This window comes from Alligator sinensis, unplaced genomic scaffold (genome assembly GCF_000455745.1).
Source record: "Alligator sinensis unplaced genomic scaffold, ASM45574v1 scaffold1801_1, whole genome shotgun sequence".
Lineage (NCBI taxonomy): Eukaryota > Metazoa > Chordata > Crocodylia > Alligatoridae > Alligator > Alligator sinensis.
Window position 1 is genome coordinate 680,518 of NW_005842608.1, and position 26,389 is coordinate 706,906.

The 26,389-nt window shown below is 47.4% G+C and overlaps 2 protein-coding genes across 6 annotated transcripts; both read right to left on the minus strand.

Moving 5' to 3' along the window:
- Nucleotides 1–391: 391 nt before the first annotated feature.
- LOC102372182 (transient receptor potential cation channel subfamily V member 1) lies at nucleotides 392–18,133 on the minus strand. 5 transcript variants are annotated; one of them, XM_025214817.1, is made up of 18 exons: nucleotides 18,002–18,133; nucleotides 15,725–15,784; nucleotides 14,020–14,412; nucleotides 11,153–11,483; nucleotides 10,438–10,604; nucleotides 10,036–10,188; nucleotides 9,480–9,620; nucleotides 8,589–8,887; nucleotides 7,930–8,106; nucleotides 7,116–7,280; nucleotides 6,739–6,837; nucleotides 6,052–6,122; nucleotides 5,469–5,634; nucleotides 5,112–5,178; nucleotides 4,334–4,650; nucleotides 3,565–3,692; nucleotides 2,291–2,406; nucleotides 392–1,712 (listed from the first exon to the last, which is right to left on the minus strand). In XM_025214817.1, exons 4-18 carry the CDS (start codon nucleotides 11,467–11,469, stop codon nucleotides 1,546–1,548), a joined length of 2,550 nt encoding a protein of 849 aa, XP_025070602.1. In that variant the 5' UTR covers nucleotides 11,470–11,483; nucleotides 14,020–14,412; nucleotides 15,725–15,784; nucleotides 18,002–18,133; the 3' UTR covers nucleotides 392–1,545. The 5 variants fall into 5 exon arrangements, with proteins under 5 accessions (XP_025070602.1, XP_025070604.1, XP_025070601.1 ...); XM_025214819.1 differs by lacking the exon at nucleotides 14,020–14,412; XM_025214816.1 differs by lacking the exon at nucleotides 14,020–14,412 and having other exon boundaries at nucleotides 17,764–18,091.
- A 111-nt stretch (nucleotides 18,134–18,244) lies between these two features.
- Nucleotides 18,245–26,383, minus strand: SHPK (sedoheptulokinase). The gene is made up of 7 exons (XM_014524406.2): nucleotides 26,359–26,383; nucleotides 26,064–26,205; nucleotides 23,524–23,707; nucleotides 21,818–21,970; nucleotides 20,476–20,651; nucleotides 20,045–20,245; nucleotides 18,245–19,069 (listed from the first exon to the last, which is right to left on the minus strand). The coding sequence occupies exons 2-7, from the start codon at nucleotides 26,095–26,097 to the stop codon at nucleotides 18,675–18,677; spliced, it is 1,143 nt and encodes a 380-aa protein (XP_014379892.2). The 5' UTR covers nucleotides 26,098–26,205; nucleotides 26,359–26,383; the 3' UTR covers nucleotides 18,245–18,674.
- Between the last annotated feature and the right edge of the window lie 6 nt (nucleotides 26,384–26,389).

A 26,389-nucleotide genomic window follows, 5' to 3' on the forward strand; every position in this document is an offset into this window, starting at 1 on the left:
CCTCTCAAGCTTTATACTACTACACACTTTCCAAAAAGTAATAGAGAATACTTTCTATGTTCTTTCAGATGATATTAAGAAGTCTTTTCCAGGTTCGTTTTTGTTTGTGGGATTTTGCTAGTAGGTTTTAGAGCAGGAAAGAAGTTTACCTGCAACATGCATCACTAATGTAGATATTCAATTTAAATGCAACAACATGGAAAGATGAAGAGGGCAAGAAGTGGATTCTGGGGTCCCGAAGCAAAAAGCATCATGGCAGCTCCCCCACTCCCATCCCCCAAACCATCAGCATTATCTGAGCAAAGACAGATCTCCTCCATTTTTGGCATTTATTTGATTTATGTGCCCCCCTACTCAAAGAAGGCTCAGAGTGGTTTACATCATGTTTTTATTGATGCTAAATTGGCGCTCTTGCCTTCTTCAATACGCATCATGCCATCCCAGCTAATTATAAAAGTTGATTTTAGGAAAAAGTTAAACAGATTACATCTTCATGTATTTGGCATAATGGAAATTTGGGTTTTTTGGTTTTACAAAGTTGATGTGGCTCTACACAATAACCAAACCAATGCAGTGGTGGCTGTAGGCACAGAAAAACCTAGGAGGTGGCTCATTTTCTTAGCAAAAAAGCCAAATGCTCCTGACTCTGAAAGGAGTGAAAAGTTGCAGGTTTTTTTAGCCCCAGCAGCTTTAAGATGTTGCTAAGTGCTTTGTATTTCTATCCCAGGCAAGGAAGCAGGAAGGAGGATGCTGGAAGGCATTTCACTGAGGACCAGAGGCACCTCCAAGGAGAAAATGAGGCTTTGGAGGCGAGGAGTCAGCACTGGAATCCCATAGACTTCTAGGTCTTTTCTTTGGGCCCAGGTAGGAACCTGCAAAGTCTGGGCCTCTTGTAAATATTCCACTGGTTGGCAAGGAAGTGCTCCTTAGCGGGCGCGTCTACATAAGACACTATGGTGCAGTAGCTCATTGCTACTATGTCGTAGTGTTGGGGGGCACTAACTGTGACAGCGATGGTACTGCACAGTAGCAACGAGATACTGCACAGCAGGATCAGGAAAAAAACGTGCAGGGACAGTACTGCGCAATAACGCCGGGTACCGCACAGTCATGTAGTACTTGGCTCTGCAAGTACTAAATGGCTGCGCAGTCCACCGCTTTGTGTAGATGCAGCCACTGTGGGCAAAATCACTTGGTTCATTTCCTGTCTTTACTGGCCCTGTGAAGTCTTATTGGGTGGTGTCTCTGGAGGCAAATAATATCTAGTGAGGAAAGAGGAACAAAGGCTGATTTCTGTCAGATTAATGTTTGAAATAACTAGGGAGACATGAGCGTAAAACAACAAGCTGTTTACTTAGCATACTCAGTGAATTACTACATACAGTGTCTTCCTCATTCCCTTTGAGCTCTCCCCAGAAAGCCCTCCTCTCCTAGGGGGGACCCTGTGATTGCAGAGGCAATAAGAACTGACCTTCTCCTGAAAACTAAAAAAAAATAAAATAAAATAATAATAATACTTATAAAAGAAATACAACAACAACACAGTTACGCCGACTTTGGAATTGAATCTGTCGGTGCCTTGAAGTTGTCAGACTCGTAACAAGGCTCCAAAACAGATTTAAACTTGACTTCTTCTGTCAGCTTTGGTGCCTCTTCCCGTCTGCTGCCATCTCTCAGTAGAGGAACTAAAGTTTTCCAGTTTTTCCCTGAAACTTATAAGGAAAAAAGCAGTTAATGTTTCCCACCACACACTTGCATAGAAAAGCAGAACAGAGCAGTTTCAGCATGGGAGGCCAACAACAGAATAAAGCAGAAGTGAGGAGTCCAGTTTTAGCGAGGGTTTTATTCTTCTGTGTCTTTGAGCTGCCAAGTGTAGTATCGACAGACCTTAGCAGGGGTCTTCTTTTGCAGTGCTTATTGAGCCGTGGCTTGGCTGGGCTCAGCCTCAGGAGGTCGCTGCTCCAGCTCTCCATGGCTGTTGCCACTCAGCTTAACTCTTTCAGGATTTCCTGCCTGTTCCACACCTCCCAAAGTTTCCAAAGAGGAAGAGGAGGAATTTGTGAGGAATTCCCAAAAATGCAACTGTTTCATTGATAATGAATCAGCTCACTGTCACCCAATTACACAATTGTATCAATTCAACAGCAGCTCATTTAACTATGCAACCATCATTAGGAAGTGTAGAAATGGCTCTAACCATTAGACTCTGCTGGCTCTGTAACCAACCTGTAGTCCCATACTGCCAGAATACATCAAGAATGAAGGTGTGTTATGTTTCTAGAATCCTCACCTCTGCCAGCTTTAAAGGAAAAACTGGAGTTTCGCTTCAAATCTCCATAGTATCCAGGGTCCTCATTGATTATGCCCAAATTTGTGTTCCACGTGGACCAGTTCACTTCATCAACTCTGGAGAGAGAAAAAGAAATGGATTCGCTGCTCAGCTCTGGAGAGAAAACAACAAGAGCAACTGCCTACCAAAAAGGGCTTGGATTTATTCCCCAGAAAGCAATCCAGAGTCTCAAGGACCCTGTGCACAATGCGTTTTTCTTGCACATGTAGAAGAGTAATTATGACTGTTTGAGTATGTAATGCATATAGCTCTATCCCTGGAAGTGTTTTAAGAGAAGTGTCTCAGAACGGCGCTAGCCCAGCATTAACAAGGAACTGAAGTTCTCTGCAGGTTTAATGGTCAGTATGTTCTGGGACGCGGGACTCCTGGTCCTGAGTTACCTGGGACTCCTGGTTACAGAGATCAGACACTTGCTCTCCATATTTTAGGTCAGATTCTCCCCATGGAGAACTTCATGTCAACATGAACTTTTGAGGTCCAAGCAATAAAGCAACATAAAAACAGGCATGGAAAGAAATCAGCTTGGCTTCCATGTCCTTTCATTGCCAGGCCAGCTATAATACTGCCTTGACATTTCAGTGATGGGAAGCACTGCAGGAGGGGACATGGTATTGCTTTAAGATGAATGGTCTGTCTAGTATTTTGGCACCCAACAGATGGGCTGTCATAAAAGCAACTGAATACCAGTACAGTGTCTAGTCCACATGGTTAAATCAATGGGACCTTAACAGAGCAGTCTTTCCCCAGCCCCACACTGAAATAGATTTCAGAGTTTGGGAGCATTTTGGCAATTTCTTCTCTATCGCCAGAATTGGTGCTTCAAGGAGAGGAAGCCCAAGTCTAGGTTGCAGGTGACTGTGCTGCCCTCAAGCGTGCCAGGCTGCTCCACATGCAGTCCTCCCAGACTAGAGCCAGCATTGCCAGGTCCACTGCGGAGAGTCTGCAGCCTCTGCTAAGACTGCCATTATTTAGTGCCCACTGGGGAGATATTTAATTTTGTGGTGGATTAAAGTCAAGAAGGGACTGGACTAAGAAGCTGTTTCATGCAGGTCTCTCAACAAGAAAACCCTGAGGGTAACACTTGTTCATCCTAAGTGTGGTCACAAGTCCACAAAGGAAAAAAGTCCCCCTTCCCAGTACCTGTTATTGAGCTATCCTAGCTCTGTGAACACCTCTCTGCCAGAAGTGATCTATTTAGGACATAACCAGGTTACCTGAAGCACCATCTATAATCGTCCTTGCCGTCAGGTGTCGTCCCCACTAAGACTCGCTTCCCGGATCGGAAAGAGCGTCTCACACAGTTCAGGTAGCTGTTCTCAATGTCCAGGATGGTGATGGCTCTCTGCCAGGAGAAACAAGCAAGAGGAATGGGAAACAGCTGTGGTTTAGATGCATTTATATGAATGTCAAGTCTTACCTCTATAAGAAGAATCCCCAAGTTTTCACCCTCCTCAGTGGCAGTGATTACACCCACTGCAAACTTTTTCTACATGTGTATGTTGCTCAAAAAGACGGATTGTTGTAGCTGGAATGATTATGCTCATTTTCTTAAGCAAAGTAATTGCTAACACAGCACAGTCTGCAAGACTAGCAGCAGGCACTCGGCCCCCCTACACAAACCCTGTTCTTCCAAGTGCTGACCATCATTTCCTATTGTCAAAAGCCAAAATTGCCTCTTTGTTCTCAACTCTATTAATGTTTAGTTACAAAAAATATGTATTTAATTTCTTAGATTGTAAACATCTCAGGCACCCTGGGAACTTCTCTGAAGCAGTGCATTGTATATGAGAAAGGGAAAGGGGAGGCCAAGTTTTAGAGGCATATTTTGATGGTTCAGGAATCAGGAGATAGAAAAATGAGGAAGGTCTGTTAGTTTAGGAACACACCAGCTCTTCCAGCCACGCTTGAACGCAGTCACCACTTGCACACGCTGGTTCTGATGCCAACAGAAATAGCAGAATCCCAGGGGAGAAGCCAACCAACCTGGAGTTTCCAAATGCTTTTGCTCTCTTGTGCGATCTTGTTCACCGTCTCCCCCATCAGCGCAATGAGCATGTTGAGCAGGAGGATGTAGGTGAGGATCACGTACAGGACCAACAGGATGACAAAGACAGACTTGAACCTGTAATTCTCGGTGAACTCCAGATCCCCCATGCCAATGGTGAACTTGAACAGCTCCAGGCAGGTGTAGTAAAGGTTGTTGTAGGATGTGCGGCTACGCTTCAGTTGGCAGCATCGGGGACAGTCAGCAGTGCTGTTGTCTTGTCCCTCATTGTCATCTTCAATCAGAGTCACCACCGCTGTTGCAGACAGGAGGAGCCATGAGTGCAAGATTAAAATACAAGGGTGAGACCATGTTGGTTGTGCAAACAATGAGAAATATGCAACAGGATACCAGACTAGGCACCATATGGGGGTGGTCATGGGTCACAGCTGGAAATTCAGAGATCAAAACCTTTTGGGGGGAAAAAGAATAAGACTCTAAAACGGTCTCCTTCCCTCCGAGAGCTTCTGATCATTCAAAAACGTGGTGTCTCAGGTTTTTCCCCGGCCATCAGTCAAACGAGAATAATGCAGCTAAGCCAGGTTTGTAAAACACCTTGAAGGACAGAAGAAAGATGCACCTGGAAAGTGCTACGTTTTATTGTTCTTTATCTTTTCTACATTTCTTTGTTTTCACTGAATAAGGGGACATCTAAGCTGTCTGAATTTGTTCTTTAAAAGAATTTGACATTTTAAAAAAGGGGCAAGGCAACATTACCTGTGGAAAATCCCAAGAGAAATACTAGGTAGACAAACATGAAGCGACATAAATCTCTCAGGATCATCTGCAAGAGGGAAATGGAACATTTTCATATTTGCAGAAATTCAATACAAACTTCACTTGCAACTGGCAGCAAGTCCTGGTTGCTTGAAGACCCTTTGCTGTGAACTGGTCTTATGCCAGAGCCACGCTTGTCATACAGAAAATAAAACATACACATGTGGTTTAAATAAAACAAAACACAACGTGCCAAGCACCCTGGACTTTGTGGCTCTTGGACCCCTTCTACGGGTAAGTTGGCAGGATCACCTCTAGTGGGGGTCTACAAAACAGACAGCTGTTGCCCAGACTCACCTTCTCAATCATGACCGAGTAAATGCCCATCTGCTGGAAGCCTCGGGTGTAATACAGCATGTTGGCCCAGCCCAGCGCCAGGGAGAAGACCATGGAAGCCACGTACAGCTCCTGCCCACTGAAGTACAGCACCAGGGAGCTCAGCAGGAGCAGCGAGTGGACAAAGCTGAAAGGCGAGCAGGGTCTTAGTGGTGGGGGCAGATTCTACCAGGCGTGGCATGCAAGGAGGAACATGGGGGCAGACAGCCATCACAGAGCCCCTCTACCAGGCATGCCCCGAGTCCCAGAGCGCTGCTCCCTCAGCACAGAACTAGGTACCATTTCAGGGGGGCTGGATTGTGTAACAGCCCCCAGCTGGCCAAGGCAAATGGTTCAAATCCTGCCAAGCCGCAGACCCCCTTGAAGACAGGCGAGGTGTCAGCACAGACCCAGTGCACCCACCCAGGTGGAAGCCAGGAGCCTAGTGGAAAAGTCAGGGCCCACAAAGTCCCTGTGGGCCAGGCCTAGGCCAAGCTGAGGCTATGGGTCGCATAGGGTCATGAGTGCCTCACTCAAACACCAAGAGAGAAACTGGGGAGCTTACAAAAGAACCTCACTGTAGCTGTCCGCTAGCAGGGTCCGGAACGACGGGCGCCTCTGCACAAAATACTGGATCTGCAAGAATATGGGACGGGAAGGTTGGCATCCAAGGGGCAAATACACTTCCAGCCTGAATCTATCCTGTGGCCCCTTCGTGCAAGTGCTTGCCAAAAGGAGATACCAGCCTGACAAAACGATGCCATTTATCTTTTATCGGGGTCCTGAGGTCTGAGATGCTACTACAGCAAGAGCCCTCAGAAGTACAGAGAAGACTGGCCAAGCAGGGTACGGGCTGGGAGGAGGGGAACAGCTGCTCCGTACTCAGCCCACAAGAGCCTCCCAACAGCAGCAGATGTCCCAGTGAGTCCCAAGGCTCGGAGCTGTATACTAGAAGGGCAAACTGACTTGAAGCTGGCATTGAGGATCTTCATGGGGCAAGCCTGGCTGTGGGCAGTACCCCCTCCTAAAGCTGTATCCAGGCTGGTATCTCCACTCAGCCATACCCAGGCTTTTTAGGGCCTTGCCTTAGCTTTTTGACTCAGTAAGAAGCTGACAGCAACTCAGCAGACCACACCAAACTACCTAAGACTTTGGGGTGAGGGATGGATGCTTCTGGCCACCAAACCCAACAGGGGGCTTTTGACTCCCACCTACTCACAAGGCTTCAGAGGGGACATTTCAGATGTCTTACCCCTCTGGAAAAGAAGTAGAGACCTCCCAGCACGCTCAGGATCTCTCCAGTGACACGGAAATACTCCCCAGTGCTGTAGCCAAATGCGAAGGGAGGCTGCTGGACATAGGAATGTGGGGTCAGGATGGTGGGAGATGGAACAGATCCATCTGCTCAGCAGTTAAGGGGGCTCAGCTGCCAGTAGGGTGGCTGTAAAGTGCACAGCTCCCTCCATTCTCCAAGGAGGGTGGTGTGGGACAAATCCCTCCTCTGTCCTTCCACCCTTCCAGGAAAGGAGTCCACTGAGCTCCGGCACCTTGAGCACGGGCTTTGAAAAGGGAGCAGGTCTGAGAAGCTGCCCTCTAGGTGGTTACTGAGATGTGCGACCAGCCACTTACTTCTCTCTCCTTTTTCACAGGCCGGTAGTAGGCGGCGATGGTGAGTATGATGATGTGGATGGCGTACACACAGAAGTTGAAGTAAAACAAGTGTTTGACAAACCGGTCCCACTTGTCCTGCAGCAACCTGTTCAGTGGTTCCACCAGCAGCATCTCATGGCGATTCTGAAAGGGGATAAAGACAACTAGAGGGCGAGTCCCAAAGCAGCTGGTAAGCACACGAGCTGAGCAAGCACACCTGCAGTGCCACCTTCCCGCAGTGCTTTGAGGCTTTGCAAACAGCAAGTGAAACCCCTTTGGCCCTAGCACCCCCCATCCAAATCCCACAAAGCAGAGAAGGGCCCTGATCCTGGTTTCACAGATGGATGCTCTGAGGTAGAGTGACTTGCCCGACACCTCATGGTGAGTCAGGAGAATGGCTAAGAACAGAAGCCAGGAGTCCTGCCCCCCAGTGCCCTGAAAATGCTTCCTTGTTGGAAACCAAAGAAGCGGCACAAGGGACAGACTTGCTGTAGGGCACTGGTGTGGGACCCTTACATGTATGGGTGAGCATCCTGCCTGTGGTAGCCCTGACCCAAAAATTCCCCTTGGCTTAGAAGTGGTAAATGCCAAGATCAGCTTCCGCAGTTGGGTGGCAGCACGTGGGCAAAAGAAACGTCAGCACACATGCATACGCCAAGAAAGAAATGAGGGCTGTCTTCCCAATTTCCACCTGCTTTTAAACCTCTGCAAACCTGCTGGAAGACGCTGCATGCAGAACACAGGGAGACCACCAATTCCCTGCAGAAGGTGCTGAGGGGGTTTCCATACTTACAGGGGTTTCGCTGCTATAGGCAATGATCTCGAGCACAGAGTTTCTCTCACACGTGTCTACAGAGGACAGGTCATACAGAGAGGAGTGGACAGGTCCATAGGCCCATTCGGTGAACTTTCTAGACAGGTGCCTACACTCGGGGTCTTTGATCTCTCGTCTGAGGATATAGGCGAAAATCTAATCACGAGAGAATAATAAGCAACCAGCATTTTAGCTTTTGTGGAGTGGTGATTCTTCAGCATTTCAGTAGCACAGGAAATCAAGTTCCTTTCTGAGACAGCCCCACAGAGCACTGCGTGATGGCTGCTAATGGCAAGCTCCGAGCTAACGATCTCATTGTTCTGGGGCATGGGACAATGCAAACATAGCAAAGAGCCGGGTGCAGTAATACAAAGGACCTTCTCTGCTCTCCCCAAGGTGGGGCTTGTGACTGCCTTTGGCCCCTCAGCTCTGAATGAGAAAACCTGAGGCACCTGTTCCACATCCCTCCGAGGTCACTGCCATGGTGAACAGGGAGTGTTTTGAGATGGGCTGTAAAATTTACTTGCCATACACCTGGTAGGCCCAGGCGGGAGTTGCGACAAATCTTACAGCGCTTTGGCTGTACCATGGATTGTCTGAGGTGGTAGTAGGTCAGTGACTAATGCATGCCCACCTACCCCTATCTTCCCCGTCTTTGCTGCCAAGGTCAAAGGAGTCAGGCCCTTCTTGTTAGCGAGCTCTTCCAGCTTCAGCATCGGGTTAATTTTGGCTCCAAGGATCAAAATGTTGTTGTACATCTTGGTGACAAACTTGGTGTTATCTTTGGTGTTATCTGCCACTTCCACCAGCGCATGCAGGACTGTGTTTCCCATGGAGTCCTCGGCCACGATGTTGGCTGGCTGATACGAGTTCTCCAGGAGGAATTTCACGATGCACAGCTGGTTGGTGCAGGCAGCAAGAGAAAGAGGCAGCTCACCTAGTTGGCAAGCAACAGTGAAATGCTGGTCAGCAAACACACCCGGTGCACCATGGGCACTGCACATGCCTCACATGAAGAGAGCCTACAGTTTGTCTCCCCCTCCAGGACCCCTCTCAGTCTTCTCTTCTCTAGACTAAATACGCCCCATTCCCTCAGCCTCTCCTCAAGAGTCATGTGCCCCAGCCCCCCAACCATTTTCATTGCCCTCCACTGGACCCTCTCCAATTTCTCCACATCCTTTCTGTAGTGGAAGCCCTAAAACTGAACACAGGACTCCAGATGTGGACTCACCAGTGCTGAATAGAAGGGAAGAGAGTGCTGAATAGAGGGGAAAAATCATTTCCCTGGACCTACTGGCAACACTCCTACCAATGCAGCCCAGGATGCCGTTAGCCTTCTTGGCAACAAGGGCACACTGCTGGCTCCTATTCAGCTCGATGTCTACTGTGACCCCCAGATCCTCTTCTGCAGAGCTGCTGCCCAGCCAGGCAGTCCCCAGCCTGTCCTGGTGAGTGGGATTGCTCTGTCTTAAGTGCAGGACTTTGCATTTCTCCTTGTTGAACCTCATAAGATGAATACAAGCCCCTACCGAAATAAAAGCCTGGCTTCCCTTTGATTTTTCTGAAGAACTCGCCGTGGGCTCTGGCGTGAACATCTGCTCCATTTCGGACCAAGAGCTTCACCAGATACATATTCCTCCTTTCAATGGCAATATGGAGTGCGGTCTGACCTAGGGAAACACTCATCAGACCACAAAATTCCCTAATGCAGGCAGCCGTCAGGCACTAGGGGCTCTGCCTTCCAGGGTGAGCTCAATGCCGGGGAGAAGTCCCAGCTGGGTGAACAGAGCTCTGTTAACCAACCAAAGGGCCAAACAACACACCACACCCAGCACCACACTGGTGTACAGCTAGAGGTGGAGGAAGGAAACAGGACTGTACAGCCCCAGCACTGTGCAATCCAGATAGTCCAGAAATGCACTAACTACTAAAATCTCCGGCACTTCGTGGTGCTCCTTTCCCAGGAGCAAGCTCCTTCTGGAGCCCTTGGAGAGGGACAGCTGAGGGCCACACAGCCCTGGGTAGCCCTGGCCATTTAACACAGGAATAGGCAAGGTTTCACGCCATGCCAGCTGCCTCTCTTACCCTTGTAGTAGTTGTCAGTATACCCAGCGTTAACAAACTCTTTCAGATTGCCTGTTTTCTCTGCAATGTCCAGCAGCAGGGGAATGGCGTTGTTTTTCCCTTCATGCAGGTTCAGCATGGCTTTCAACAAACAGGTCTTCCCGGTCTCCGGCTCTAGAATAGAAAAGATCACAGCTATATTGAGGTCGTTACGAACCCGCCCACTACCAAAGCAAGCAGCAATCACAAGGGATGGGAAAACTAGCCATGCTTAGGGTTCCTCAATTTTTTTCCCAAAAGCTCCACAGAAAACTGGAAAAGCACTGCAGACAACAGGACCCAGGGTGTGATTTTGCTCTGTCCTGTAGTTAACAGTATTTTGCTTCAAGGTCCAACGGCACCACTGGAGGAGGACTGGTGTACCTTTGAACTCATCATCTGTGAGATGCTTCAAGGTCCGGCTGAGATACATCGGCAGGTGGTCCAGATCACTTACGTCGCCCTGGGCTACAGCGTCAAAGATCCTCCTGCGATCGTAGTACTTGAAAGCTTTATCCGAGCAGCTTGTGATGGACTCAGTGGACAGGAGCCTGGCAAGGGGAATTTGAAGTTACTGAGACATAAGGGCAAAAAACTGCCAGACTTAAACACCACCAGCCAACGGTGCCTTCATTTCTGGCAGAGCAGCACACGTGACTGCTATGTACACGGAGCTGCAAAGTCTGTAAAGTCATGGAGGTCTAGGCAAATGAAGGCCTTGGTGAAAAGTTAAGAATAAGGGTTCAAGTCCAGGGAAGCAGCAGGGAATAGTGGTCAGACTGAAGGCCTGGGAACCAGAATCTCCTGACACTGCTAGTGGTCTTGGGCGAGTGCCTGACTAGCCACAAATTGAGAGCAAGATACCCAACAGCCTCATTTTCAGACATGTTGGTGACCCAGAGCTCTTATGGGCTTCACTGGGTGATTACCTGGGATACAAATCCAGGATGGGCCATGGTCATTCAATGAAACCTGGTATTGGAGGCTCTTCCATTCTTCAGCCTAGGAATCACTACTTTATCTGCTGTAGACGTCAAACACCGTGGTGCAGTGAGCCAACAACCCCTGTCAATCTACGCCCACTGCAACAGCAACTTACTTGCCAAAATGATGGTGAAACTTTCCTCTTTCCAAATTGGCACTGAACTTGATGATGGGCGGAGACATCAAGTGGTCCATCGGGTAGAAGGAGTCCATGGGAGCCATGTCCTTATCACTGTCCCCCATCACGAACCGCCCTCGGCGGCTAAAGATGTTGCTTTTGGGCGGCGGCTGCAACTTGGTGCTCTGGGTGCCCTGCAGGCTGTCGGGGGTCCCCAGAGTGGAATCCTCCCCGTCCGTGTGCTCGTCGGTGACTTCAGATTCCTCCACATCAGAGCTGCCGAATTTCTTCATCATTCCCAGGATGGACGACATGGTTCATGGGCAATCTGCAAGGAACCCAGGGACACTAACACCATCACTTGCTTTGGGATTTTCCTCCAACAGGAGGAAGCAGGCTGCTGTACCCACAAGCCAGGAAACCCCCCTCACCACCCAGGCCTCTCCCCACCAGGAGGCACTGAGCTACCCAAGCAATGCACTCTCCTGTTGGACCCGCCACCATTTTGTCAGGTGGGTGGCTCACTTTTGCCCCGTGCTACGTAACTATGTCACTCCAAAAGCCTCGAACACTAGCCGAAGGCAATGAAAGGGACACACTTCTTGCAAGACAGCCCAGCGTCAAAGGGTTCTGCAGCCTCACCCTAAACCCAACCGGCCTCACTCGGAAATGGAAGATCATCCTTACGCACCATGTTAAGGGAGCACAACAGCTTGAGGCATCAGAGAGGCCCAGCCAGGAGAAAACAGCTGAGCTGCTCTGTGAATGATTAGGCCCTAAACAACTTCCTTCAGCCAGTGGAGTTACGCTTACCCCAGTGTGCACAGACACAGATCCAGGCCCAAGCACAAACTCCTTGTCACCCACCGCCCTCGCCCTCCATCCATCTTAGTCCATAGGACAAGATTCGCAGGGCATGCAAAGGGGAAGGGGCCAGCCGTGTTAACTGAGGGATATGCTGGAAAAAGTAAAGCACTGATGCTCAGGAGAGCTGACGAGAAAGGGATGGAGAGAGGAGGGGTGGTAACATGAATGAAACAGGGGTCCAGCCAATTTGCAGTGTAAAGTGTTGCTGGGAAGGATTCAGCAGACGGGACCATGAAGGTGAGGCTGAGCTGCTACAGGTGGGTTTCTCTGCCAGGGGCTCATCATAAGCGAGGTAGTAATTAAGTCTTCTACAGGGAGACGTTCAGGATGGCACTTTGAGGGCTGCCTTAGCCACACAGACAGAGCCTGAACTGCCATCCCAGCACAAGGTAGCTGCATCTCAGCCACGCTGGAAGAAAGGGACATGCTGCAAGCGTGGACAGTTACCACGCAAGGATTGCAATGGAGCTACTGTGGCACTGAACTGGCAGAAAGGAGCAAAACGAGCCCAGCAAGGGCAGCCAGGAAGCAGGTGGTATGAGGAAGCTGAAAGTCAGCTTAGGGACACTAAGAGAAATGAAAAAGTCACTAGAAAGTGGAGCTGCCTGGATCTGACCCAATTTACAATCGTGAACACAATGACAGAGCGCAGTACATAGGCTAAAATTGCAACAGGGAACATCTTTTGTCTGTTCTCTTACTGAAGTGTTATAAACAGCCAACTGTCCATCCGGTCTGAATGAAAGGAAAGGAGCCAAACTGATAAAAGGCATTTAGCAACCACTGCTCATTTTGCTATTTGATGGAAAATACTCTGGAGCTTCAGCAGTAGAGAAAACAAGGCACCCTTCTCCTTTGGAGCTCTGGCACCACCAGCTTTGTGACGGCCTGGAAGATGCAAGGAAACATTCCCCAAAACCCCACATTGTCCTGGAAACTCTAATAATTTGATTGTAGGAATTTTATAAAGCCATGCAACAGAAAGTCCCGTCACCAATAGACAGATCTCAGTGCTAAATATTATTCCGCACGCCTGGAGTGATCAGATTCAGAAACATACTTCTACCCAAGTTCAGTTCTCGCAAATACATGATGGTCGAGTGTTAGCAAAACCATCGTTTAGGATAGACCAGGATTTTCAGTACCATTTTGTCCAGGGACTTAATACAATTTTCTATTCAATTAAAAATGGAATGAGATCTTTGTTGCCTATTTGACTATTCTATAATGATGCAGGATAGATATCTAAAGATCTAAACCATGCATGACTTTACATGGACAGCAGCTGAAAACAGGAGAGTGAGAGATGAAATTTAATTTCCACTTTTATGGTTCTTGACTCAACGTTCTGCATCTGCGTCCCCCTTCACAAAAGTAAATAGAAAATACTATTTCTTAAAACTAACATGAGAAATAATGCAAGAAGATGAATTTATCATTCAGAATTTGCTATTAAAAATTCTGAAGGACAATTAAATTCAAGAAGGAATTAATAAAAATGTTTAGAAATATCCGAAGCCCTGGGCAAAGAGCACAGCCATGTGGGAGATGCGTGTGGTCTCCTGTCAGGGGATGTAGCTCTGAATGCAGCACAAGTACAGTCCTGGAAACAGAACAGGTTCAGTGGGAAAGAGCAGGGCTTGGTCTCCTCTCCCCACCGACATCCCTCAACCTTGCTTTAGTCTTTCCATGCACTTTCTAGAAGCACTTGGTTGAGATTTCCCACCGAATGCAAAGCTTCAGGCAGACATGAATTTGCAATGTAAGTGAAACTGCAAAACTCTGCAGAACAAAGTTTGGAGCTTCGTATGGGCTATCCCAGTAAAGTGTACATAATTTGGGCTCATCTAATACAGTGGATATCAAGATTTAAGCCTATGCAGCAAGGGAAAAAAAGGAGATTTTGCTTACAACTCTCTCAAATTAGCAAGTCTTACTAAGGAGCAATTCACAAACAGTGTACAAGCATGCTATTCAAATACACAGGCAGGACTTACAAGAGCTGCAGAGCAGTCCAGTCTCAGTGAGAGCTCTTGATCTGCAGGAGATTTTGCCCCTACCGTTTCAAGAACTTCAATGCATGGGGAGTCCTCTTCTTAGGTGATCTGAGTGGAGCAATAACTCTGTTCTCCCGACCACTTCATTTGTCTGCAGGGTTGTTCTACACTCAGATGGTTTGAGTCAGGGTACGTTCATCAGAAAAAATGAGGACTTGAGTAATAAAATCATTAAGAACAATCCTGGAAGCAGAAGCAACAGCAGCAGCAAATCCCGGGAGTGTATCAAAGCTCTTTACAAGAATCTCAATGTTGGTTTTTTTTTCCCTTCCCCAAATTACATTTAGTAATGGACGCTCCTTTCCAGATTTCCTCTTCACAAACACATTCAGTCTGGCCAAAAAAACAAAAAACAAAAAAACACAAGGAAAAAAATCACTTGTTTTGTGTAGGTCTGCTGCTCATGCTACTAACAGAAATCTGTAGAATACGCTGTACCTCTTCATCTTTCCAGTGACTGTTGAGGATGTTATCATAAAAATCTACCTGGTATCCAAAGAGGAGTTTGAGTGTTTGGTTCTGAACAGAGCTGATGGACTTGAATAACAACAAACTATCTTAATGCCATTTTATTAGACCATTTTCATACTATGATTCATGTAAATAATACATTCTTACATTAGTTGGCTTTTAAATATTAATGCAATTAGCAAAACAGCACAGCTCGGAAACATGAAGTTGTTTGTTATCAAATGTAGGCTGGTTTTATTTCACTGGAGAACGAATTGGGAACCGTGGGACAGTGAATTACTCTATCTACCACACTCCAACAGCCCTCAAATCTACCTGCAAGTCTCCGGGCTTGATTCTGCTCCTAGGCCTACACTAAGAGGAGGCCCTCCAGATGGACTGCGAAGCCAGTGGCATTCGAGAAGAGTAAAAGAGCAGAGGCAATGACATCGGTTTCCAGTTTGGGTTGCAGACACACCACCAGATTTCAGACCTCATAGAAGAAACAGAAAGTCTCAAGGTATCAGTAGCATGGACACTGGAGAGCAAATAAGACGAGAGACAGGAGAGGATTGAGTTGGTGTCCATTTGCAAGAGCAGGGGACAGACAGTCAGATCACACACACACACGAGGAAAGGTAATAAAAGGAACACTTCAGAATTGGGGTTTACCCATAGGTTTGCACAACCCACACGGGATCAAATTCACTACGTGCGTCTTGGGGAAAGTTGTGGAGGCGGGTGTCCAGCAACATTTCTTTAAGAAAAATGAAGCCCCATCTAGAACCCATTATAGGAAAGACTTCTATACTGAAGGACACAGGGATGCACCGTCTGTAATTTCTCTTGCGGCTCTGCCTCTATGTAGACAACTGGAGTGAAAGATGAGCCATTTCCATGGAAAACCCAAAAGAACAGTCATGTTATAAAGCAGCCTTCTGGAATTATAGTGGCTGTGTCACCTCTATGAGGAGCTCATGATTACAGACCAAAGCAATCCAGAAAAGGCTAACGTTTATCGCTTCCAAATAGGGGATGAACATCTCAATACATCCTCAGCATGTGCAGACAAGAAAAGAGCAAAGGAGCATTTCAGCACAACAGCTCTTCAGCTATCTTCTCACTGTGAACGAACACCAAAGAAAATTGTGAGCAATTCCTGAGAAACAAGGTCCTGCCCAAGTGCACTACGTACCAGGATTTCAACAGTGTCAGCTGCTGCCTAGACCTCTCACAATGGACAGTTCTGAAGAACCTAAATTAAAAAACAAAAGCAGCTTCAGATTTGATGTTCAGCTCCCTTTCACAAGCAGAAGCAGAAACAAATGGGAAAGCTCGCCTAAAGCAGGCCAAAAGCACTAGCTACATGTCTAGCAGGGCTTGCCGAAATGGCTTGAACTCTAATCCTGGTCCCAGTTCAAGGACATTACTGTGATTTACATCAACACTGGAAGGCAGAAGAACAAGGTCAAACACTTGCGTCTAGCAGGGAGTAACAAGTTGTCTCTGTGAGGACAGCATATGTTGTCCGTCTGTATGAGAAACTGCGCTGATCCCCATTACTGGGGTAATGCAGACGGATACAGAGACTTGACCAAGGTAGGTTAGGAAACCCCTGGCACAGCAGAGAACTGAACGTGGGTCTCCCAAGGTCCTGGCTAGTGTCTGGACCACACATCTACTGCTTTGTGAGGCATGGCAGCCATCCATCACAGCTACAGGAGGGAACTGCAACAAACAGCATCACCCTGAGCTAGTAGCTAGGATGTTCGTGGCAGCCTTTCAGAGCCATGCAAGAGTCAGAGTGCTCCAGCTGCAGTAACTAGATATTCAGAGCCCTTCAATTATCCCCGTTACTGTTTTGTACATCCAAAAAAAAAAAAAAGTCACCCCCCAGGGCTTGGTAGTGGTTTCCCACCTACTTCTCAGTCCCCAGGTTTCTTTTAACCCTTTCTGCTAAGTGCCCCTTCTAGCTCCTTTTCTGAGTTCTGGATGTAGGCCCTCTTTCACTCTTCCCCTCCTGGCGTGCACACATTTTTGGAGCATCTCCCTATTTCTTGGGCTTTGTGTACTTCCCCTTCCCTTCATGGGAAAAGCAGAGCTGATGTTGCTTTCTCGCGGCTCTCTCCTCACTGACTGATCCCTTTACACCTTCTCACACCCGCAACAGCTGTCTTGTGCGTGCTATTGGTTTGTGGTAGATGATAAAGCTCTCCAGGCCTGGGACGTGGTTTCTGCGCATCATTAAAAGTGGTCAGTGCACTTATGGAACCAGGTCAGTAATAGCATAGGGTGCCACTAACACCTGCCTACAACCTACATGCCCAAAATACCTACATCCTGGATGAATGTTGTTCTCAAGGGTGAAATGCACTCAGAGAAACCACCGTGTTTCACTGCTGCATGAAAACTAACCTAAAAGTGACACTGAATATGCATGAGTCCTAACACAGGGGAAGTGAAGTCTAGTCTGTAGGACAGGGAGACCGTTTGCCTCAGAGAACCATGGGCAGCCTACAGCCAGACCAAAATTTTACCAGCTTCTTGAAACTGGCTCTGCTAGTTTAAGATCAGCAAGCAGCAATTGCCTAGCCCTGGAAACATGACCAGTTCCTGATGCTGTTACTCATCGAGGAAAGAACAAAGACCTGCTGACACACACACACACAGCAACCAACAAAGAAGAGACAACAACATATTACCGAAGGACCTCAAATAATCGACAACTTTCTCTGTATTTCCTGGCTATGCCAATAATCCTTTGCACTTAACCTGGAATAGTGGGGTCAGCGGTGAGGGAAGAATTAATCCACCACTCTAATTAAGGTCCGGGAATGTAGACCACTGGGATAGGAAGCAGATTTCTCATTAAGGTGATCTAAGTCAGTCCCAATGCTGCTAATGAGCAAGATGGAAACACAGATCTGTCTTTCAGTTGAAACAGATGCTTTAAGTAATGAAATTGAACCCAGATGATATGAAACCACTGTGATTACTTCCCCCTCCAGTGCCCAAGAAAAGGTGCATTCCCAACCCCTCCTGGACCGACAAAAGAAAATCTGAATGTTTTCATCATAAAGAGAAAAGAGAGAAGAGGACAGAAACAGCCAGCATAGTGCCTTACGAACATAGCATATGTGAAAGAAGCCCAACACTCAAAACCAAAATCAGGTCAGAATCCAGCCTCCCACTTGCCATGCAACACACAAAGGCAGAATTGTAAAGCCGACTAACAACGGTCCAGAAAGACATTTTTGGATGTGGCAAATGCAGTGACAAATGCAGATTTGCTTCATCTCTCATTGGTGGCCACTGTGATTGCCCAGCAAGTCATGCTGCGGAAAGAAGATATGGAAATGGGCCCTTCAGGCACGGTCATATATCCTCGAGAGCAAAAGAAACACCACACAGGAGGGACCAGTCTTTTATCTGTCTGGATGCTTCAAAGAAAGCCACAATGCACTCTACTTACAGACACGTTTGTGCAGACAAGTGCGTACTGCTGCAGGATGGGGGAAATGCCTCCCTGAATGCCAGCGGGTAAGCAGTTTGTACCCTGAAGCCTGGATGTTGACATGCACGTATCAAAGTCATTGCATTGCGGTAGTTGTGAATCTAGCCAGGACCCACCGCAGCACACATCACAGGTCCATGCTGACATCAAAACCATGCTTGGCCCTTTCACAAAGAGAACATCCACTGCAGGAGACACAGCAAGTGATGATTTGATCTTTATTAAAGAGGCACCACACAAGATGGGGGTGCCACTGCACATGGAAAGAGTCGATTAAAAAAAATCTTAATCACTTTGCAAAACAAAGCCAACAGACAGTGGTGAACAGACGCTGGTTTCCCTCACCCATTCAAGGAAAATACCACTGATGAGGAATCTGAAGCAAAATTAATGGGCACTTTCCATTCACATTTCATGTGGTAATTAGCCCTCATTGCACAATTGGGAATGCCAGTGTAAGGGAATGGAGGGTACAGTCAGAAGCAGAAAGGGATATGAAAGCAGGCAGCTTTTCCCCAGGAGGAGAGGAGAGGGAGGGAGGGCAGATCAAAGGCCCCTCCAGCAACAGTGAGCAGCAAAGAAAATCCACGTCCAGTAGACAAAAGCCGGCCAGGCTGCTCGAGCCATGCCTTCATCTTCTGTGCAGCATCACCAGGGCCGCGCCAACTGCCGCGTCCACGTCCTTCCCGTAGACCACGGGAAACGGGAACGCTCCCTCTACCTCCTGCCTCAGGACTTCGTTTCTGGAGAGGGCGCTCCCGCTTCCCAGGATCCTCTTCACTCCTGCCTCCCTCAGGCACTCCGCTGGCAACATGGAACGCAGGTTTTGAACGATCCCGCGGCACAGACCTCTGGTCACGTGACCTAGAGAGAGGTCAGAGGCGGCGATGCCCGTCACCGAAGCCAGCTGCTCCGGTACATGCCTTTCCCCAAACACAGTGGGGCAAATTGAGAGTCCGGTGTCCCTTTGGGCCAAGGCTGCTTTGATTGTTCGTGTGTAGAGCGTGGACTCCAGAACTTCAAGCCCTGCAAAAAGAAAGCGGCATCTTAGTAATGTGCATCTCTGAGTCTGCACGGGTCCAAAGCGGAGCAGGCAAAAGGCCCTGGATGCCCAGCAGTACAAAAGGCCTGACACTGTTCTTGTTCTGCATTTGATTCCTCCTGTCCCTAAAGAAATCTCCTTAAAGGTCACTCTCCAGCCACCTGTGGTGATTCACCAAGTCTCTTCTGAGTACCAACACAGACATTTCTGGCAAACAGATGCATTTCCTCCTCTTTGCTACTGGGTTGGCTTAATCTAAGCACCAACAGTGAAGCAGTTTGCCTGTTTGGACACTAACCAGCTAGCAATCTTTTCTTAACGGGGCAATCAGCACAGACACCTCTTCCCTTCCCCAGTTATGCAGCCAGCAAAACAGAACCTCCCCTTCCCCAGTTATGCAGCCAGCAAAACAGAGCGCAGCACTCTTTTCACATGGTGGTTGGATAACAGATTCTAGAAGGCACTGAGACGACCCACCGAGAGTCTATCAAAGGAGCCACAAAAACAGATTTTAAAGTACTCTGGAGAAATGACATGATTGTCTTATGTGATGCTCAAGTCCATTAAGTATTTAAAGCACTGTGAAAACTTCCACCAAGGCAATTAATATAATCAAATCCTTTCTAGACTCTAGCCATGCAAATGAGCTACCAACTTCAAGTTTATTGACTTGTAATTTTTCCTTTGAAAGTTCTTCCTTCTGAAATGGAAGCCGCAGAGAAACCTTTTGCTCTTGCTCATTGGAAAACAAAACCCAGACGCAATCTGAATGCAGGTTCCAGTCATGTCATCCCTAGCACAAGCCCTAAGAGTTGCAGGAAATTGCTCCGGGTAGAATTAATGGAGTGTTACATCACTGCTGCTCACAGCATCCCACAACAGAGCATAGCTTCTTGGATCGACACAGCCCCCAATAACTTGCTACCAGGTAAGTTTTGAAGGTCCTCAGAATCCTTTACCCAACTCTGCCATCCACTGGCCCAGCATATTCACAAACGTCGCCAGCACATTGCCCCCGTTCAGCGAGGCTGCCACAGCCAGATAGTGGCCATCAAAATAAGGGAAATAAGCAACGCTTGATGAAGAATCAGGTGTCTCTGCAGGCTGGAACCCCCAAGGCATGGAGACGGTGAGCTGAGCAGAGGTGCTGATGTTGAGAACTAGGACAAGAAAGAAGAGATTTCCTTTTTTTAGCAGGCTACCCTGAATGGAAAAAGTAACATAACCAGATGAGCATAAAATTCGCAAGCAGACAGCGAAATCATGGTTGGGCAAAAGACTGTTATCTTATGAACAGTAACATTTTAAATCCGTCCTTCCATGGCCTAGCCAGTGGCAGCCTACTCTATCAGCAAGTCTTAGTTGTGACGGTCCAGCTGCAGGAAGCTACCTGCATCACTCCTCTCGGCCAGACAGGAGTACACAGAGCACTGGAAATCTCCCAGGGCCAGTCCCACTTCTGCTCCCTTTGGAATTCCATGCCAGCCACGGGACATCCTTCCGGCAACGTCGCCAGGGTCACCCACTTCAGGAAGCAAGTGAATGGGAAAACCGGACTCTCTCAAGCTGCAAGCAAACCAACATGCAGGTAGATTAGTTACCATTAAGATCATGCTGCCTGGCTACATGACCACCCTCACACAGTCACAAGTTGGTGTGACCATCTGTTCCCTGTTGTGCCTTGGATAAATTCAGCCCTCCAGTTCCAGGGGCAATACTGGTTAAAAACTCACCTGACTTTGAACTGAACAGATGAGGAGAGTTAGTGCACTCACCGACTATTTCATTTTATTTGACCTACCAGGGGCTCAACAGCAACACATACCTCCTACAGTTAAGCAATGCTGGAAAGAGCAATCCCAAAAACAGATATGCAACCAATTTTCAAGTGCCAAAGAATGCCAACTTCTAGCCACTCTTGTGCAGGGGTTATCAGGTTAAAACCAACCTTGGACAAATTAGCTTGGACAGGCTCCATAAGCAAACAAACTGCAAGATGTGTCTAGGTTACTTTTCTACAACTACTATATCAAGTTAGTGAACGCTCAATGCCAAATACACGTATCCATCAACCTTTCAGCAGGCGAGAATGTGGTTTACCTTTACTGACAGAGATCTTTGTGCACTGGAGTCCTGGCCCAAGCTGACCCCTGCATTGTACAGGGCCCTGGACCTCCACCCCCTGAAAGAGGAAGCCATTAAAAGGAGAGAACAGAACCAATTTCTCAAGCGAGATGTCCAGCACCCTTTAACTGACATGGTGAGTGGGTTTTTATGCTTGTGCAAATGCTCAGCTGAAGGAACTCGAGTGAAATTCTCTCTTGACCCACTGTGCAGGTAAAGCACTGGTAGCATCGGGGCAGGCTAAGCACTCTGCTGCACCAACAAAACTCGTCCCAGCCCTACAAAGATGATCCTAGTGAGCAAGGGGGCAGGTCTGGGTCTGTGGCCTCTTGGCTGAGCCTCTTGACCAGACCTTCTCTTCAGTGTTTATCAGGATGCCCAAGCCAGCAGGTACTAGCAGAGACAAGACTCCCGCGATGTTGGCCTTTACCCCTGACAAACTGGACTGACACCCAAAGATTCATTCAGCACAGACAAAACAACCGTCACATGGGAGCAGCTTTCAATCACCACACACCTGCAGCACGTTCATAGGTATGTCCTAGAGATGTGTTCACACCACCTGGTCCGCACAATAAATGCAGTCCACCGAGGACCCTGTTACTTACATCTCAGTGTTCCAGCTTTTACTTCTGGAACTGAAATATCCCCAGCTGGCAGCATTCTGGACAGACATCAGCGGCTTCTCCAGGTCACACAGCATTGCAACCACGTAGTCATGGATGGTACCAGCCGCATCGTAGGACTTCAGAAAGTCAGGGCTGTTTCACAAAAGAAAGAAAGTCGCCATTGTTTTGTTGTACATTCAACTGCCAATCATTTCCATTTGTAGCGAACAGTTAAAACAAACCTGGTAACAGTAAAAGAAACCTGTGTAGTTCCAGAAAGCTAAATTATTGGAACAATTAAACACATAGCAAAAACAGGTGCCCACGAAAAGTTTCTGCTGATGGCAGGAAGGTGCTTGTCAAAACTCTTCTCCAAAAGTTTTCACCTTTTCCGGGAGCCTGGATGCAAAAAATGGAAATTGGCTTTGGCAACTGAAACATTTCACCAAAATCTGACTTCTGTAAATTGAATTGATGTTGTTTGTTTAACACCCATTTTTCGCTGAAAGACTCAGGAAAGCAAAAAAAATTAACCAGCTCTAGCAGCCATCTTCACCACGGCAGCTGTTTTGTTAACACCCGTGTGGTCACTAATGATGCAATTACATTTTTGCTGAACATTCCCATTAGGCTACTTGAACTTGTCCAGGAAAGAAGGATTTAAACAGTGAGTGGCCGAGGAAAACAATTGCTCATTGAAGAAAAACTGCTAATGCTCTAGGGTGAATTGTTACTTTCCAATAGAACTTCTTGACATCCTTACAGAATAATAATAATAATAATAATAATAATAATGTAACCTGCTTTGAGTATTATGCCTGCCTTTATCTTTGTCGGGGAGGTTAAATGTATTAGGTAGAACCCAATGAGAAGTGACTCTTAAATGCTTCTTAAATGTTAGTAAAATTCAGTTCTGTTCCTTTAGCAAGGGCATCTTTTACATAAGGAAAGAATCAAAACGGCTCGGGCACTGAAAAGATCCAGGCAGGCTTCAAATATTCTCTACCCAAACTTCTGGAAGAAGTCAACACAACCCATCTTTCGCTCCTCTCTCATAACAGGACTTCCTTGCTCAGGATGGTGTTGGCGCTTTGAGAGAGATAACAACTTTCTGCAGCTGAAACAGTTTCAAAATCTAACACAGAGGTTTTGTGGCTTGCATCCCAAGTAGCAGCTGATGCCAAGTTATGTTGGACCCCAGCGGAGGCTTGCTGGAATGCTGTGCATCTCTCACAGATACCAGGGCTAATTTAGGGCTCATTCTCTTAGCACCCAGCTGAAACCAACCCTTCACTTATTAGATACTGTGCTAAACATGCAAAGCCACTCTGCCCAAGGCATAACTACTGTGGTAGAACTGTATTGTCTGATGTGGCTTTTGTTAAGAAAAGCAAACTTTTCTGGTCAGGTATTAAGCGCTTTGTGATGATGTTTATGAGAAGAATCCGGTCTCTCACAGTCGTGCAGTCTGTTTCAAATGGAAGTATTGAATACAATCTTGGGCCATTTAATTAACATTAAGTGGAGGGCTGGTTCCTCTCTCATGTCTCCTCCAGACAATGCATTACGACACCTAGGTCGAAAGACAGTGGCCAACCCTGAACTGGCAGTAACTTTCTGCACGAACAGGATTGTCACTTGAGCGCCGGCCAAAAAACAGCTAATGAAACAGCTCAATACAGGAACTTGAATGAACAGCGCCGTACTTGTTTTTTAAATACCAGAAGATGGTGGCACACCCGAATCCTGTGGCCAAGCTGATGTGTGACTGGGGTTGAGGAAGCGAAGAGAGGAAGCTGCAGCTGCACCGGCTGTCCTGCCATGTAACCAGGTGACTGACTGCTGCAGGCTCCCAGGTAGAACCTGTTCCACTCTCCGTCCAGCTGCAACCTGGAATAAGCAGTGGTTGAGAAGCCCTGCAGATTACTCACTTGCCAGGTCCCTTTCCATCCCCATTACCAAAGGAATAAATTATGCACCAGCAGTCTCTCCCCAGTGGCTCACAGGCAACAGGTTCAGACCCCACACCACTGCTCACAGCTGCAGGGAATTCTGCTTTCTAGTTTGATGGGGACAGCAACGTAGGGCATTGCCTGCGTGTATCACTTGCTCAGTCTAGTTTCCCATGAGCCAAGGTGGTTGGGGAACCCATGTTACGCACGTCACGTAGGCAAGCAGTGACTGTAGTCACACCGAACTTTCAGACTTTCCAGCTCGAATACCCTCCCCTAATGCTGGTCACCCTTTTCTGAACTAAAAAGAATGCTATGCAGAATGCATTCGTTTGGTTAGGAATTAGGAACAGACCCGTGTTGTGACCATGCTGGGGCCAGAAGGCCACAGCTTAGGGTAAGGCCTTGAGAGCCCCGTGACACTACTGCCGTCCTGTGATGCAGCATAAAAGAACCAGAGCAGGGGTGAGGATCTGACACCCAGAAGCTAAACACCACGGGAGGAGGCTAAGGTGGCAAAGCATTGATAAGGGATCATTTCTACGCTGACTGTGGTCTTCACTAGTCTGAACAGGAACTCTGCACAACTCTTGCAAAGCAGCCTCGCACAAAAGCTGAAAGGTGCAGTAATACACAAAGCAGGCAAAGTAAATCTTCTTTGCAATCTTTTTCAACTCCAATTTCTAATCTGTTTATTTTTCTAGTTTTAAAATGGGTTCTAAGGAATATTATTAACCACAAGGCTAACCTTAAAGGATGCCATTAAAAATGCAATTTGCAACCCAGGGTGTGTGGGGCTTCACTTAGGCCACTTAAGCTGATTTGAGAGCAAACACTCCCCTTCACTTTGTTGAGTACAAGAACTAAAAAACAAAACAAGAAGTGACACGTGGCTTTATGAAATGAAATATTAATGACCACCACACAAAAACGTAGGCATATGATGGACTTGCGGAGTCGTTATGCAGCCCTTGGGAGAACAAGAAAGCAAGCAACAGACCCTGCAGTCCATCAGCCTTTGCATATAGTCCTTGGTGATGGCTTTAGTATTTAAAAACCAAATCACAGCCAGTAATGAATAGTTCACCATCTCTTAGAGCAATTAAGATCTGGACAACATCTGGCAGGCAGTGACCAGTACTTTCTGGAAATAGTGCTATAACTTAAAAGGAATCTCTACTTCACCTCAGCAACTTAATAACATTAGTTAATATCTGCTTAATTGCCTGTAAGCGAGTCTCATGAGTTACAGAAGGAATAAAGACGTGGAAACAGATTCTGAAATGGGGTATCGGGGCTCCAGAAAAAAGAAATCTATTCCACGATTGCTCTGTGCAGAGTTTACGATCGAAAGACCCCCAGCCAGCTCACCTACGCACACAGTTACACACGCACAAGAGCGTAGGCAGGATCAAGACCCATATGACTCAGTCACTGGGACCAATTTGGTTTCTAATGACTTATCCCCACCCGAATCCTACGGATGACATTAGTCACTGCCGAAACGCTCACAAAAATATGATGTTGCAGTCATCTCTGCCTTACCAGAAAACAAGTTTGTTTAATATTGGGAGAGTGGGGGGGGAAGGTTTAAATCTAACACTGATTTAAATAATCTTATGTAAAATTTCACGGTTTCTTGTATTGTCCTTTCACACTGGAAGCTTTGGTAAAACCGCAGCGCTGCGCAGAGTATTATGGTTAATGCTACGCTCACTTCCACACAGGCAGCCACCTCCGTCGAACTTTTCATGGCGCGCATACAACAAGAAAAGAGGAATTACTGGAAAGTATCCAGACAACTCACTGGACAGCTAGTTAAAAACGTCTCCGAAGGGGAAGGAACTACATAAAAAAAAGCATTGCAAGTCATCAGGAAGCCCATACTGGCTGGCAACGGACACAGGGTAGGGGGACGGACGACTCTTCGTCTCCAAAAATGCAACCTTTCTTCGTGCGTTGACCGCAGTTGACTTCACTGGGACTGCTTCTCCTAAAGATTCACAATGACCGATGACAGTCATTCACCAGAGAGCACAGTCCAGTGGAAGAGGCGGCCGGACAGGCCGGACTGTGCCAATTCACAGGGCACGCGTGTTTCAGAGGATCTCCTGATCACTGCACTTTATAGAAAGTCAAGGTGAACACGTGACAACTTTCTCCAGATCAGCCCAGTGCTAAAAATGTAATAATAATAATCTCCCACATTAAGATCCACCTCCCACGACCGCTGCCGCTTCTCTTCAACGCTACAATCTGTGAAGCAAGTCTGCCGAAGGGTAGGTGGGAGTTACCTTGATTTCTTTTCCAGAACACGACCCCGTGCATTTGTCCCGAAATACCGACGCGGCTCACTCTTTGCAGCTGCTGCCGAGGAAGAGCCGCCAGGCATTCGTTCACGGCTCTTATTATCCTCTGGACATCTTGCTCCGTCCCCTGCGAGCAGAAAGCATCACGTCGAGGGTCAAAGCGCTGGGGGGGTCATTGCTTAGATCTACATTTTTCGATCCCACAAAAGGCGAAGGACACACGCTGCAACCCCGGGGCACGAGGCGAAACCAGGGCGACGTCGCGGAGAGCGGCGCCTACCTGGGCGCCAGCGGCCGGGCTGTCCGCCCGC

Excerpts from the sequence above, each read along its gene's own strand:
- LOC102372182 (XM_025214819.1), bottom strand. The coding sequence starts at position 11,469 with ATGTCGTCCATCCTGGGAATGATGAAGAAATTCGGCAGCTCTGATGTG. Across the intron at positions 10,605-11,152 it reads TTTCACCATCATTTTGGCAA|GCTCCTGTCCACTGAGTCCA; the intron begins GTAAGTTGCTGT and ends TCCCCTTGCCAG. Across the intron at positions 8,107-8,588 it reads CAAAGACGGGGAAGATAGGG|ATTTTCGCCTATATCCTCAG; the intron begins GTAGGTGGGCAT and ends TCTCGTGATTAG.
- SHPK (XM_014524406.2), bottom strand. The coding sequence starts at position 26,097 with ATGCACGGGGTCGTGTTCTGGAAAAGAAATCAAG. Across the intron at positions 21,971-23,523 it reads TTCTGGTATTTAAAAAACAA|CCCTGACTTTCTGAAGTCCT; the intron begins GTACGGCGCTGT and ends TTTGTGAAACAG. Across the intron at positions 20,246-20,475 it reads GGCCGAGAGGAGTGATGCAG|TTCTCAACATCAGCACCTCT; the intron begins GTAGCTTCCTGC and ends TTCTTGTCCTAG.